General features: G+C 31.8%; 1 protein-coding gene across 3 annotated transcripts in view; it reads left to right on the plus strand.

Annotated features, from left to right (window-relative positions):
- Positions 1 to 16055, plus strand: part of CSMD3 (CUB and Sushi multiple domains 3) — a 1196954-nt gene that overhangs the window by 441459 nt on the left and 739440 nt on the right. Inside the window, exon 7 of one of the 3 annotated variants that reach the window (XM_036830958.1) lies at positions 1544 to 1855. The exons of the other annotated variants lie outside the window; for them this stretch is intronic. Within the exon in view, the coding sequence (XP_036686853.1) occupies positions 1544 to 1855 (312 nt within the window). The remainder of the gene's footprint in view (positions 1 to 1543; positions 1856 to 16055) is intronic. 3 annotated transcript variants of the gene reach the window in all.

Consider the following 16055-nt stretch of genomic DNA (forward strand, 5'->3'; position numbering starts at 1 on the left):
CCCCTGCCCACCACAAAATACAATCATTTAATTTTTTGAATTTGTAAATCAAATTAAAATGATATGAAAACACAGGCTGGAAGAATTAGTAACAGACATGTGCTCTTTTGCTTGCTTGTGAATGACAGGGGTTCATGTTTGACTTCTTTTTTAAGTTTAAAGCAGGAAGCCGAATTACTAGTCCTACTAAGCATCTGCCTACGGGGTGGGGGGAGGGGAAGGAGGCAGAACATGCTCAAGCCACATTAGCTGTTTTTTCTCTCGCAAAATGAATAAAATATCCCCATGTATTTTTGTCTAAAATATCTAAATATACATTGTGGACAGAATTTTGAAATGCAGTTTATTGAGAAAGCAAATATATAAAAACATATACCACTCATTGGCTTTAAAAAAATACTCAGAAGTTTTCTAACCAGGACATGATTGTTATTCCTAATTAGTAGCTGTTCCTCCAAAATTCAATATTTTTTTCTTAAGCATTTTAGCTGTCAAGATCCTTCTAAGTATATCTTCATTCCGTTTCATGCTTCTATTATAAAGTTACATCTTTTTTCCTTATGTGAGAATTACGTACTACCAAGCACAATCTTGGAAAAAGTTTAAGTGAAAGAAAAAAGAAAATCCTAATTTGATACCTTTAAAACAATTTTAAAATTATAGTGAAACTTTAATAAGGTTAAGAATGTGGAGAATTACTGTGACATGCTTATGAGATATTTGGAAATTTTCAACCTTTTTTTAAAGCTAGTTTTGTATGAATAAAATTTTCATGCTAATAATTAATTTTCAATCATTTCTAAATAAAACAATTTGTTTAATTTTAACTAGTTGAAAATTGGTTAATCTCAAGTTTTATTTTAAAACTCTGAAAAATATTACCCAACTTCCAAAACAACCTGGTAAATTCTAAAGTATGTATAGCTCATGACATTGAATATTTTATCATGTTGACTGCTTTCTGGCAAATGAGGTTAAGATAGACATTTACATAGAGTAGTTTTGCAGAGCTTCATTTTTTAAAATCATTTTGTTTTCAGTTTGGCTTTGATTTTTAAATTCTCCTTTCTTCACTTGTTTGTCTTAAAATAGAAAAATTTGATATTTTTCCCAGAAATCATGAAGTGATATGGCACAGACTATTCAAAGCATACTTCTGAGAAAAGTGTGGTTACACAGTTACCCATTCTGTCAAAACTTGTCACTTGCCAGGCATTTGTTGCTAAAAAATCATCTGTAGATAAATAATGAATAAGATTGATTCAGGGCCATGTAAAGGGTTTACTGTTTCACCTTTTTCTCCCTAATGTGTTACAATTAAAATGTGATATATTTGTGTATAATATCCATTCATAGGTTGATTGATATAGACCAAACATCAGATCTGGTTACTTCACATTTTAGTGGCGTGTTTGTGTTTTGCCTTTTCATGTTTGATAATACTTAAGGTGATAGAGGGAATATAATTTATTAAACTTATCAGAAAAAAAAAAACCAAAATTTAAAAGAAAAAGTTAGCATCTAGTGCTACTGTGTCCCACAGGTTCTTCTCCATTGACCCACACTACCTCCACTGGTGAGTTAGAGGAGCATAACAGGACTACCACTGGTGCTATTGCTGTTGCTAGCACATCTGCAGATGTTACTGTATCCAGTGTTACAGCTGACACCATCCATAGACTTTCCGAGGAACAGCGAGTGCAAGTAAAGAATCTCAGAAATTCAGGTCTGGACCCCAACACATCCAAGGACGGGCTCTCTCCTCATCAAGCAGATACAGAAAGTACAAGGAGAAGACCAAGAAATGCTGAACAGATAGAAAGAACTAAAGAGCTTGCAGTTGTTACTCATAGAGGTATTGGATGTTATTTTACTTGTGCCCATTTAGTTACAGGCAAAGCTATATTTTGGTAATGATTCTAATTAGAGAATGAGCTCAAACAGAGCCAAGATGTAGGAAGTGAAAGAAAGAGTTCAAAGTAGCTGAAAAATATAGACAGTAACAGTCAGAACCTGAATAATTTGAAAGTACAAAAATTAGAAAAAAAAAACAAATCAAAATGCAGTGCAAATGTTGGAGGGAGGAGGGAGTAAAAATAGAAAGAAAATAGTGCATAAAGGATAGTAAAAATAAGTACTAAATACCTGTTGCTTATTACATACCACTTATGGTATTGAGATAACATGAAAATAAAAAAGCTATTTTTCTATTAATAAGTGCACATATTTACTGATTGATGATTTATCCCATGGAGTAATTTTCATATTTGCATGAAATTTTTGTTACACAAATGTTAATTTATTATTGAGAAAATAGATAATTTGATTGGGAAAAATGAAAACGTTATGTCTGGTGATTATTTTATATAGCTTATTCTACTATTTCTGAATTACCTATTGCCTGACCCATATGACTGTAGTGAGAACAGATTTCTCATTTTGAAAAGGTAACAGTTATTCATTGATATTATGACTCCAAATTTAATATTGCTTAACTTCCTACTTTAATTTTTAGAGATAAAAATACCACAGAGCCAAATCATATATTGGTAATTTTCTAATCAATTAATATAAGCCTATCATTTACAAAATTAGGAAGTGTAGCAAGTTTCTTTTTCTTGGTAGCAGGTTTCATTGAACAGTTTAGGAAAAAATTAGTGTAGTATCAGAAACTAACAAATATATACTGATATATGCATCAGTGGAAATATTAATTAATTGCACATTAATATTTGGAGGAGAACAAAATATCTACTCCAGCTCTATTTCCAACTCATAATCATATATTCTCCAAAACGGCTATGGTTTACGTAATATGGTTATACATGGTTTAACATGATATAAGTAATAGAAAACCATTCAAATGCTTAGTACACACTAAGGAGAAAAATCAAGACATCTTGACATAAACTGATTGAAAATCATACAGAAATATCTCAGAAGCTCATTTCCATCAGAATTCATACTGAAAGTACTTACTTTGATTCTCTTTAATAAGAAGCGTTCTAAAATGAATTCTTGGGAATTCCCTGGTGGTCCAGTGGTTAGGGCTCCACGCTTCCACTTCAGGGGTCATGGGTTCAATCCCTGGTCGGGGAACTGAGATCCTGCAAGTCGCGTGGCATGGCCAAAAAAAATTAAAAATAAAAAAATAAAATGAATTCTTAGCATGTGACAGTCTCCTTTAAAGGATTAAAATGATATCATCTTAGTTCTCTATTCACTCTCCTACCATGAATATTTCCACTCGTGAATATAGGGATCATTATCAAATTTACGATTTGCTTAATCAAGTAGATTTTCTTATTACCGGGAAATAAAAAATGTGTAAATATTAATGAAATATCGATTAAGAAAAAAGCCCTTCAATTTAGTATTTTCACTCTCTTCAGAAATTTGCATGAGCTAATTAACATTAACAAACTTTCCTGTATTCATTCTATTACCCACTGAAAAAGAGGCAGGTAATTTTCGGACATAAGTTTATTATTTATCAACTAATAATACAAATGCCGCTTCAGCCAAAGTTGCCATCAGGTGATTTGAGAAACTCTGATGCTACAAATTAAATATTTTGTAGAACTTGAATAAATAATTCAGATTGAAAAGAGAATAAGTAGTTGTCAACTTTTAGATTAAATAATGTGATTTGAAAATTAATCTAAAATTTGAAGTACATTCAGCTAAATTTCAATTAAGCATCAAGATTACATCCTTGGTAAATTCCAAATCAGTGCTCAAATTTTCTCAAATGTTGTCATAATCTCCCAGTGCTGTTTTACAGCATTCAGAACATTTAGACCTGTTTCACATATATTCTTTCTAAAATAGTGTTTATGGATATGATATTCATTCAATGCTGCCATCTACCTTGGTCATAAATATTTTTAATCATTGATGTTTAAATTATGTTTACAGAAAACATTTTGAATGTTATATTCATCATTTTTTAGTGACTTAAATTATTATACTTTCATCAAATCTTTATTTTAATTAAAATTGGTCCTTCTGACTCTTCTTCAGTAACCTGCTATTTCAGTGATTTTAGTTGGCTCATTACCTATTATATTTGACACACAAACTATTAACATTTGGGGCAAAAAACAATGTCAATGTTAGAAGTAAAGGAAACCTGTTATCCTATATCTATTATGCTTTTTAAAAACCTCAATATACAGCTATATTTTCAGACATAAAACAGTCCTCGAAGACTTAACTCTAAGCAGGACCAAATTTCTAAATAAGGATTGGCTGACATGAAAACAGTATTCTTTTTAAGAATAATTTCAGTTCAGCCAGCATGTCTGAAATGCCCACTGAGCTCTGTTCTGTGCGAAATAAAGATGAATATTACATGGCCCCTTCTTTCAAGAGAGTGAGATAGAGTGGAGAACATAGAGAAATCCATCCTGGTGGGACAAGGAAGATTTTGTAAAGCTCATGGCTGAGCAGAGCACTAAAGGAGTTACAGGATGCATGTAGGCAGTGAGTCCTTTAATTGACATTTTAGATGAGTCAGTAAAAATAATACAAACCTAACTTGCTTAATTTTTCTAGATATTTTAGAGAAAAAATAATTCTTGTTCATCTATTCCATTCTGCACAATATAGTCAGAATTACCTTTTAAAAATGAAAATCTAATCACTTCATTCCACTGCTTTAAAGCTTCCACTGTTTTCCCAGTGACTGTGGGAATAAAGCCAAGACCTGATGATGACCCATGGGAACCTCTATGATCTGGCTTTTTGCGTATATCTCCAAATTCATCTCTCTCACAGTCATTCTTTATTTTTTTGGCCCAAAATAATTTCTTTTAGTTTGTCAAACATACCATGTTCTTTTCTACCTCAAGCCACTCCCATAAGCTATTCCTTCTTCCTTTCAACCAAATCATTCTAATTCTCTTTCCAAGATTTAGCTTAAATTGTTGTAACTAGCGACTTTAAGTTCTGTAAGGTAAGGAGTGGATGGTTCTTGTTCATGCTGCATTCCCAGTGCCTAGAACAGCTTCTGACCCATAGACATATTTAGATAATATTTAGTAAACTGATGAATAAATGTTTACAGTTTCACCAGCTAGAGTATTCACTCAAATGACTTGAAGGCTTAAAATTATATTCTTCAATATAATCAAATATCCATGTCTTTCAGTATTAAAGATAACTATTTTGTTACAGTTATAAAAACCAGTGTTTTTAATTACTTTGAAAGGCAAAAGTATTCTCATGTACTTACAATAAAATATTGCTTTTTTATTATATTACCACTTCAAAATTCACAAAATAAAACTAGATATAAATGCCTTGCTTACGCCTTTTTCACATTTATAAAATCAAAGAAAATTTATAAATGAACACAAGAAAACTATAAATTCAATAAATTTCATATGAATAAATATTAATGTAATACAATGGATATTATTTTACTGAAATTAATTACCACCTAAAGCATATATACAATAGAGATTGTGATAGCATAGGTTTGTTTTTATGTATACAAGTGTGTACAGTTTTGTACTGTGATAATTTGTCATATTTCATCATGTTTCTCTATTCACACTGCAATTAAACTTTCATTTTTATGATGTCTTTTGATCATTGCTAATTCCTAATTTGTCTATTCTCAATAACTTGAGGTAAAGTACTTATAGTTTACACTATTACCACTATGAAAACAAAGAAAGCATAGACACTGAAATTGCTCATAGTATTTGGTACTTGTGAGTGTGTAGCTTAAAAAATCTATATATTAATTTATGATTAATTAAATCTTAAATCGCTATAGTTAATTATAAAAGCTGCACAATTAATAATTTGAAAAATAACTTAGAATATATATCAAAGACATTTTCAATCCTAAGAGGGTATTGTTCCAATTAATTTTTCCTATAGTACTATAGTTAAAACATCAGTAATTCAACTTAAGTTATCCTCTTAAAAGTTTTTTTTTTTTCACTTTCTACTTGTTCTCAGTAAAAGAAAACTCTTTCTTGGTTTTCTCCATTTAAAAAGAGTCTTTAACGTTGAAATATAAACAAGTAAAAGAGAAAAATACTGATAAATAATGTTGACTTAGCTCTTCTTTAAACAGTGTATTAACACTACAGTTTCCTTTATTAGTGCCCAGTAGACTTCAAAATGAAAATTCAGCTTTATTGACTGGATTTTAGTCCACTTTTGTCACCTGCTACGTGTGAGACTCTTTGCAGGTCACGTGAACTATTAGGGTTGAATTTCCCTATCAGTAAAATAGTATCACAGTACTACATTAGGGTTATAGTGAGGATTAAACACAGTATTAGGTGCAAATGCCAAAAAATCTCAAGTATTTTCTCCCAATGGAAAGGAAAAACCAAATTGCCCACCATTGCTGGTTAGTTTTGAGGTCAGAGAACTAGGCTGAGTCTGTACTCTATCCCTTATTAACTATATGATCTTGAACAATAACTTCAACTCTCAAACCTCCAATTTCTTAGTAACTGAGAATACCTACCTCATAGGTAGTTATGTGAAAAAAATTTAGCACAGTTGCTGGCTTATGTTCCACAAATAGTAATTGTTATTACTTTTATTATTCATCAAATATGTTTTAGCTCTTGCTATGTACATGATATTGTGCTGGATAGTAGACATATAAAAATGAACAAAGCAGGCTGTGCTATGATGTAGTCTATATAACTTTAAAAAAAAAGAGTAATTACAAGCTTATTACGAGAAACACTGCCATAGCAGTTGTTTTGAAATGTTATTGAAGAAAGGAGAGGGACTGACTACCTCTAAGTGTAGAAGTCAAGGAAGGCTGCACAGAGGATATTTGTACAAATTCTTGAGAGATGAACAAAAGTTTCAAACTAGTAAATTGTGTTTATATTGCTAAGATGTATAAAGAATGCTTTGAGTAGATAGTGCTGAATAGAAATATGATGAACCTATATCAAAATAAATAAAGTGTTCAACTTTGCTTAAAGGAATATTTACAGTCATATAAATAAACCTAAAAACAATTGATATTTTTAGCTTATTGATTATACAGATGTTTAAAATTAGATAACATAATATCTAATGATATTTTAAATTTTATCAGAATAGTTTGTTGCTTTATGATTTCTTTTTGAAATTATGTCTCAATATTTACTTAAAATACCTTTTTCAGCAATCTCTAAACCCCATAGTTTATTATTATAGCCCTAAGAGATTTCAATTCAAAGTTGACTTATACTAGCGGGACATATGTAATATTATTACAAAATTATAAGTAAAGAGTCCTGAATTTCTAGGATTATATTTTTTTAAATAGATGGTCACTTTCAGATCATCTACTACAACAGCATTATTTTTATACAGGAAATTGTGGTCTGGAAGAGGCCATATGAAAACCCAGTCTTCATATTGCTAAACTAGTATTCATTCATCCTTCCATTTACTCATGGTTCAAAAGGGCCTAATGCAAATCCTTTTATTAGGTGATATTAAGGTTAAAGTAATATAGATGACAGCCATAGTTGGGTTTTCTTCCTCAAGAGGTTTATACTATTATACTAAGAGGTTATACTATTAAAGAAAGTCATTAAAATGTGTTTTACTCTAGGTAGGTTTTTTAAACATTGTTTTTCTTATATATTGTGGTGGAATGGTATTTTTTTTTTTTTCAATATGTAGACAAGTTCTGTCAGCTGTTAATGAGCAGCCATGGTAGTTGCTATTTTCATGTAAAAATGTGAATATATTCTTCTGGAAAAGTTCCCATATACATTTATAATAATTATAAGCTCTCTTTTATTGTTCTTCTTAGCAGAAATTTAGATGACTATATCATCTTGTGGAGTCAAATATGTGTCATAAGCATTTATAGCCATTGCCGCTACTTGTTTTGACATAGTGTAGTCAATTCTTCCATAGTATATTTAATAGCTAATGATCATATTAATAGGATCAAGCAGGGTTTTAGCTTAGTTTATAAAGTAACATGAAATTATGTTTAACTGAAATTGAATATGATGTAGAGCCCCCCATAATGGCAGCATAAAAGAAAACCTATTTTAATTTACCAGTTTTCAAGTAGAACTTTTTATTATTTTCAGCTTTAAGGTAAGAGTAGTTAATTCAGCATAAATTATTCATTTTAGGTCAGCAATTTTAATCCAGACAAAAGCAGGAATTTTAAAAAATTTTATCTTAAGCAATAGTTTTTCAAGTAAGCTCATCTGAACTTTTACATTGCCCAACAAAAAAGGGAAAACAATATACTATCAGACTTGCATCTACACTAAATTTCCAGTTTATTTCAGAAGTCAAATTCTATGATATGTAAACATTTTGTTTAAAACACTGGACCATAATATGACAAAAACTCTATTGTGTGGAAGTAGCAGTTCTTGGGTACCTAGTATGTGCCTTTCACTAATAGGCTATTTGGCCACATGTAACTATATATTTTAAATCTTTTCAGCAGTTTGCAAGCAACTAGTACTGTTTTCAAAATTTCTGTTAATACTTTATAGAGTATAAATTTGTAAATTGAAACATTTTTTATTAATCTTCATAAGCAATATCACAGTGAGGAAGTTAGTTTATGGGTGGTTACTTAAGTCTTTGTGGATACAGATATACGTCCATCAGGTATCAGGATTTATTGAACATATTATCTCTGTGCTTAAACGTATGATAAATTCAAAAGAAATATAAGATATGGTCTCTATTTTCAAAGGAAAATTTGTAGAGATAAGATAATAGAGAAAAATTATTGGTCAATTCTAAGAGAAAGAATTCTACAGCATGATATATGAGTGAGGATGAGTTATAGCTGTCTTTAAACATGTGATGTGATATGTTATATGTAGGAGAGACCAAACCTGTTTTGCCATAGGTTGTAGAACTTAGTGTATGAAACCACAGGAAGGTACAAAATATATCATAGAGAAGACTTTTCTAACATTGAATTTTGTTCAAATATAGACTGTGTGCTTCAGAAAACAGTAAATTCCTAAATCACTAATAAGGTATTCAAGCATAGCTTGATAGACAAATTGGGTATTTAGAAAGCATTAAACATCAAAGAGTGTTGAAATTTTATGACTGTCACTGTCCCTTATAATCCAAAGTGTCTATGAATCTATCCAGAGATCTTGTATATTAATTAATGTATTTATCATCATCGTCTATTTTCTCTTGATGTTTGAATTGACATGGACTTATCTTTATGGTTATCTCATTGTAAAGCTAGTGTTAAAACAACCATAGAAGTGGCTAACACTACCATCAAGAAAGTTAGATTGTCACTCTCCTTATCCCAGTAAATGGAAACTCAGCCACATAAACGTTTTTCACAGGACCATTGCTGCACATTTGCCTTAAATTCCAAAAACTCTCCATTTGAGGATCTAACTCTAGATTGCCTTTTAGGTAGTGTCCAAAACTACAGAGTTATTTTCTTCAAGACTTTCCTTCCTCCCTTCCTCCCTTCCTTCCTTCCTTCCCTCCCTCCCTCCATCCCCTCTCCTTCCCTTCCCTCCCCTCTCCTCCCCTCCTCTTCCTTTCTCTCCCCTCCCCTCTCCTCCCTCCTTTCTTCCTTTCCTTTCTTTTCTTTATTTTTTTGTCTCTATTTTTCCTTTTCTTTCTTTCTGTTTCTTTTTTCCTTTTTATTTCTCCTTCCCTTCCTCCTTCTTTCCTTCTTTTTATCCATCCATCCTTCCTTTCTTCCTTCCTCTCCTTCTCTTCCTTACTTCTTTCCTTCCTTATTGCTGTCTTTATTTGTTTCTTTCTTCAACAAAAGTTCACTGACTACTTGCATGTCATATTTTCTTCTAGTTCCTTATTATACAACATTGAACAAATTGAACCCTGCTTTTTGAGTTTATATGCAAATAGGGAGAAAAAGACAAGCAAATAAACCAATAATTACCTGATGGTAGCAGAGATGTCAGAGAGAACAACTAGCTAGAAAGGGCTTGAGTTTTTCTTGCAAAAAAGAAAGCCTGAGGTGCCTGGAGTTCAGTGGACAAGAAAGAAAGTGGAGATCAGGTGGGAAACCGGCAGGAACTAGACCATATAGGCTCTGAGGCCTAGGTAAAGAGTTTTATTTTAATGTAAATGAGACAGGAAGCCATTGGTAGGTAGGCTGTATATTATCTAATGTAACTTTTTATAAGACATCATTTTAGTAAGAAATTACATAAGACATTTTAAGTAGGTAGGAACAGGCAGACAAATTAGTAATGTATACAGAGGTGCAATTAATGGTTGATAGAGATTTTAGAGTCTAAATCTTAGACTATGCTTCTCAAACTTCAGTGTAAACACAATCACCTTGCAGTCTTACTCAAATGCAGATTGTGACTTGATGGGGATTGGGATGAGATCTGAGATTCTGCATTTCTAACAGACTGCAGGTTCTGCTGATATACTGAATAGCAAAAATTTACATGAGGATTATTATTATGGAGAGAGAGCAGTACATACTAAACAGTACCTGATCTTGGTCCACTCTCCATGAGATCTTGTTCTCCACTAGAAGAATCACAATGTTGATAAACTATCTCAGAAAATATAGTAAAAGCTAAACTTTAATTCTGTAAGAATGACTCTAATGGTGGGAAATTAATGAGTGGAAAGGATATTTTAGGGCAGATGGATTTTCCGGATCAACCTTAATGACAGTAATTAATTTTGTCAACTCTTAGGAATGACTGAGCAGATTACATTAGTTATGATTTTACTGGAAAAAAATCAATGAATGTATGAATAAATGATAAAAGCATTCCCAAGTCAAATTTTAACTCATTTATTACTTTTAACTTTTACCCTAAATCTACACCTTAAAATTATTTTTTAAAGTGTGTTACCGAATAACAGAAAAAACAAGGTTTTACTTTCCCTTTATTTACCATGTTTCAAATCTTTGAAAGTCTGATAGACAGGAGCAAAACATAATGAAAATAAGGATAAATAATTGATTGCCAAATCAAAAATTTTCATGATTGAATAAATAAGCATTATCTTCTATTTTATATAAATGACGAAATTGCACTTGCCTGCTTGAATTCCCATGTCCTTCTTTATGAGAGTAACTGATGTATTGATTTTCATGCATGTTTAGCATAATAGAATAGAAAATTTGACATTTTAAAATTTAGTTACATATGATTTTTGTAAGATCCTTTCATTTATTAAATTAACTCTTAGCCTTTTATGTAAGAACTTTGACATTGTTAAAGTAAATACATATTTAACAGATAGGGAACTGTTAACCTTTAGGTGGGTGTACTACATATAAATATTGACTATTGCGTTATCAATATCTTGTCCTTTTTTGTTGCTTTTTTCACTGTTCTCTTGACTTTTTTCCTAATCATATTATTTTGTGGAAAATTGTGTTAATGTTGATATTTGTAGCAATTTAAAAATCCATGTCCAGAAATGTATCAATTTATGATTTAAATACATAATTATTTATTGAATATCATCTTCATATTTCATTTCCACATTTCATCACATTTGTGAAATCGTGAAAACATTCATAACAGTAAATATGTTTTTATATTTCTAATTCTTTTACATTTTATTGAATAAGTTATTTTTAGGGAGAAAGAAGAGAAAAAATAATATGTTAGAATTTACTCGGTAACAGATTTATACAATTTTAAAAGGTATTGGATAAAAATACTCCAAATGCCTGAGGATATTTATGACAATATCAAGCAGTGAAAATTATTTTTTTCACAAATGACGTATCTGCAGATAATCATTTTAACAGTTTTATTCAGTGCTACTCCTTAAGGCATGCTTTTGAGTTATCCCTTTGCAGAGATTTTAACAACTTCTGATGACCCGGTGTTTTTGTTTTCCTTTAAGTAAATCTTAGGAAGCGTATATCTTTTAGCATTAACTGCAGCCATCATCTTGTAACAATGATCTTATTTCATAAATTGTATTTTTTCAGATTTTCAACCCCATTTTTATGCCCACCAATAATCATTAATCAGACATTTTGATAGCTTATTCTTTATATTAACATATTATTTCTCATTTTTTATAGAATGAGCAAACAAGGGGAAATAATAATAATATGTAGAGCTTAAAAGGGGCATCTTAACTTTAAAGGACAGAGATGGCAATGGTTTTATGTGTAACTGATTTCCGCAAATGGTTATCAGAGCTAATTATTTTGCCTGTGAATGAGATGATCACAATGTGAGCTTTGTGACTTTTAATATCTTTTTCCTTGTTAAAATATTTTGAAGGGGTTAAGCTTCCTATTTGTGCTCAAAGCTGGTGCCAAAGTGGACTCCTCTGCCTTTTGGAGTATGAAGAAATGGTCCTATATTAGAGACATTTTTATCTTGTTCGGAATTATTTCAGGGTATTTTCACCCACTTTTGCAACGAGCTGCTTCCCTTGCATGTAGTTTTCTAGAGCATATGGCTACCCTGCTGTGCACGGAGTGAAATCACATAATTAAGCTTTACAATTTTAGGAAGAGAAGAACCTTAATATATGGCAGAACAGCATGGTGTTAAGTTTGGGTAGATCATATAGTATATTTTTCTCTTCATATGTAGTCATCATTTGTATTCTAAATCATGGACTATTGATTTTTAGTGTTGATGCTTGATTGTTCGTTGTTTAAAATAGTCTTCAAATGGCATTTCTTCATAATACCAAATGGGATTAAAGTGTGAGAAATTTCTAAGTTGATTTTATCCAGAGTCCAGAGAAGTTAGAAAATTTTCATTTAGTCGGCTTACATCCGGAGGAGGGTGTTGGTGGGGGGTGGCAGTGATCATCAACTCTCCTGAACTTTCCCATTAGAAAGGAATGTAGCCAAAGTTGATTTACTAAAAAGACTGTATGCTAATTTGAGTTTCATCTAGCAGTTGGCTTTTGCTACACCTTTTTATTCATCTGTTTATACTTTTAAAATAAGGCATTAAGAAGCTTTACGCCATGGGATTATGCCTGGCACTATCAGTTAACAATTAATGTTATTCAGTATTCAGTATTAAATTCAGTTAATGAAGCTGCTTCTGCTCCATACTAAAGTAAACCATGCTTAAAATCAGATATTATTGACTACTTAAATTTATCTATTATTAGCATTGCATTAAAAAAAAATGAGGATAGGGTATACTAATCCAATCTATTTGTGATTTCCCAGGGCATACCCTTGGGAGTTCTGATTGGATATATGGCATGCTGTTATTCATAGTCAGGTGGTGGTGTAGTTGCTAGGATGGGTGTAGTTCAAAGTCAAATGAGTGAATATATTTTAGTAGTATATGTATTGGGCAATCTACTTAGCCCTTCTCCATTTTTACATCTAGAAAGGAGGGAAATAATCTCATTTTGAGTGGCTATTTTGTGGTTAAAATAAGACAGTAGGCAGAGTACCTATGCTTTAGACACACAAACAATAAATGATACTGTCCCCTTCTTGAGTCTTTACAAGAAGAAAATACACTATAGTTACATAAAAATTTTATCAGGTAAAGATATGTGAACAAATTAAGGAAACGATTAGCACAGACTTTTAAATTTCTTACATAGCTTATTTCCTTAGAAATAAAATATATAGTCTAATGCAATATTGATAGAGAATTATGGAAACAACTGATATATACAGCTGTATTTAGCTCTGTTCATACAGATCTCATGTATAAGTTGTTACTAAAATAATGCGCAGCATTCCAGTTTATCTGGGGTTTCTGTTAGTCCCACATTTTTTTTTTTCTTGCCAGTTTTACCCTTGTTTCAATTACTCTCCAACCTCAAGAGAGCCAACTCACTATCTCCTCTCTCCTTGTGAATTCCTGTCTTCTTGAGGAGATAATTGCTAGAAAAGAACATAAGATGTGTGATCTAGATGTCAAAATATTCCCTAGGAAACAAGTAAGCAACCAATGGTAGAATGATGAGCAACAGCCATCCCTATTCTACTTAGATATTATCTGTTTAAGTATATGAGTCATTATAGACAACTTAAGAGATGATGTTTAATATAGTATCTGAAAAATCAAATTTCTAATGATTTTCTTGTGCCAGTGGTATATCCATTAGTGTCCTTTGGGAAACAGTTGAACATGGGCTAATTCAAGGAAGGTTCACTTACAAAGGGATTATTTCTAAATGAGCTGATGTAAAGGAACCACAAGGGATCATGCAGCTAGGGTAGTAGCAGCTGGGCTGTCACCATTCCCAACCCACTGGGATGAGGGAGGGGAGAGATGTTGGACAGAGAGATATGTATATCAGTCTGTCATGAAAGGACTGGTAACCTTCAGTTAAGGGCACATTTCCAGTCAACATAATGGGAGGGACGCTGCAGGATAATCCTGATCTTACTTTCCTCCCTCCCTCCATCCTCCTGCTGGAATTCTCCAGAGGATCAGAGAGTCTGTTGATAGAGTCTAGAGCATCTCAAACTTAAGTGTTCATAAGAATCACATAGTGGTCTTGTTAAACTGTAATTTTTAATTCAGTAAGTCTGGGATGGGGCTTGATAATCTGCTTTTCTAACAAGTTCCTAGGTGATGCCAGTGCTGCTAGTGTAATGCCACAGTTTGTGTAGCAGGATGTAGCCTATGCAGATCAACCTCTGTACAAAGAACAAGGAGGAGAATAGGTCTGGAAAGGCATGTGGACAATATAGTTGGGCTATGAGGAAAACATAGATGGGTTATGATGAGAGTGCTTTGTGGTCTTCAATAGCCATGAATTTAGCAGCATAACCCTGTATCAGATACACTGTCAGAGTCTATCTGTGCTTGTTTAAAACAATCCAGGTAGTGATACCAAGCCTTCATGAAGAACTTGGATGAAATATAATAATCTGAAATCAGAAGGATGAAGGAATATTGCTACTTATTAAAGTAATGACATTTTCTGGATATTATATTTAAAATTATTCAGTGTTCTTAAATTTGTAATGGAAGAATATATTCCACTGCCGTCAGTCATGATACTCATGAATTGTGGTCACTCTTATTCAAGCAGTTGGCCTCTTTCCCAATTAGTCTCGTATTGGAAGGCATTACATTGTAGATAAGTGATCTCTGACATTGTGCATAAAACAAATATGTGACATAAAATTACCTCATTTATTTTGAATTAGAAAACATTATAAACTTGAAGGTATATTTTTGTTCTTGAGGTCATTTGAGAAGTTTTGCCTAATGTTCATGTTCTCTAAGGCATACATATGAAAGCGAGAGTCATTCTAAGCATAAAAAAAAAGAAAGAAAAAAGAAAAATTGAGTATTATTTTTCATGTTACACTTTATAGTAAAATTATATTTGCTAAAATTAGTGAAAAGAGAACAGAAATTAAAATAAAACAAGCATGAAATAATTATCATTCAAAAAATATGAGCTATCAAAACAAAAAAGGGCATAAGAAAATGATTGAATTGAGTGGATCTTAATATTTAACTGCAGGACTAAAGATGATTAAAAAAAGTTCATTTGAAGCTGTCAGAAAATGAGGATTGAAATTTAATTAAATTGATGGCTGAGACAGTTTTAAAAGTGTTGAAAGTATTCGTGAACCATACCAATGGTAACTCTTCCCATATGGTGACTTTCAATATGCCAATTATAAGAATCCCTAAAGAGAATATATAAAATCCCACATTTTTCTTATAATCCTGACATTTTACTGCACACCATAACTGTAAGACCTGTTACGCCAAGCATTGCTGGTGCATCTGCTGGTACCTACGTAAGTGTTATGGATTTCTGAAGTTGTTCCATTTCTGGAAGGGAAGAAAGCCCACATACAGAATTTAGTGTCTTTATTCATTAGCATCCACTGTCTCTCAAATAAAAAATAACAAAATTAAATCTAGAAGACGTGAAAATTAACAAATTGATTTTATAAAATATGATGTCTCCTTTTCACACTTGCAACTCTGTTCAGTTTTCCAAGTAAAAATTTTAGACTTATTCCTTAGTCTGAAGTGGTTGAAAAATAAGATTTCAAAGATTTGGAGTCTAGGGTGATCTTGTTACAACTTTGAGACGTTATAGCCCTAGAATCCTCTTTTGTAAAAGTGAAAATGGGC

Source organism: Balaenoptera musculus, chromosome 17, assembly GCF_009873245.2.
Source record: "Balaenoptera musculus isolate JJ_BM4_2016_0621 chromosome 17, mBalMus1.pri.v3, whole genome shotgun sequence".
Taxonomy (NCBI): Eukaryota; Metazoa; Chordata; class Mammalia; order Artiodactyla; family Balaenopteridae; genus Balaenoptera; species Balaenoptera musculus.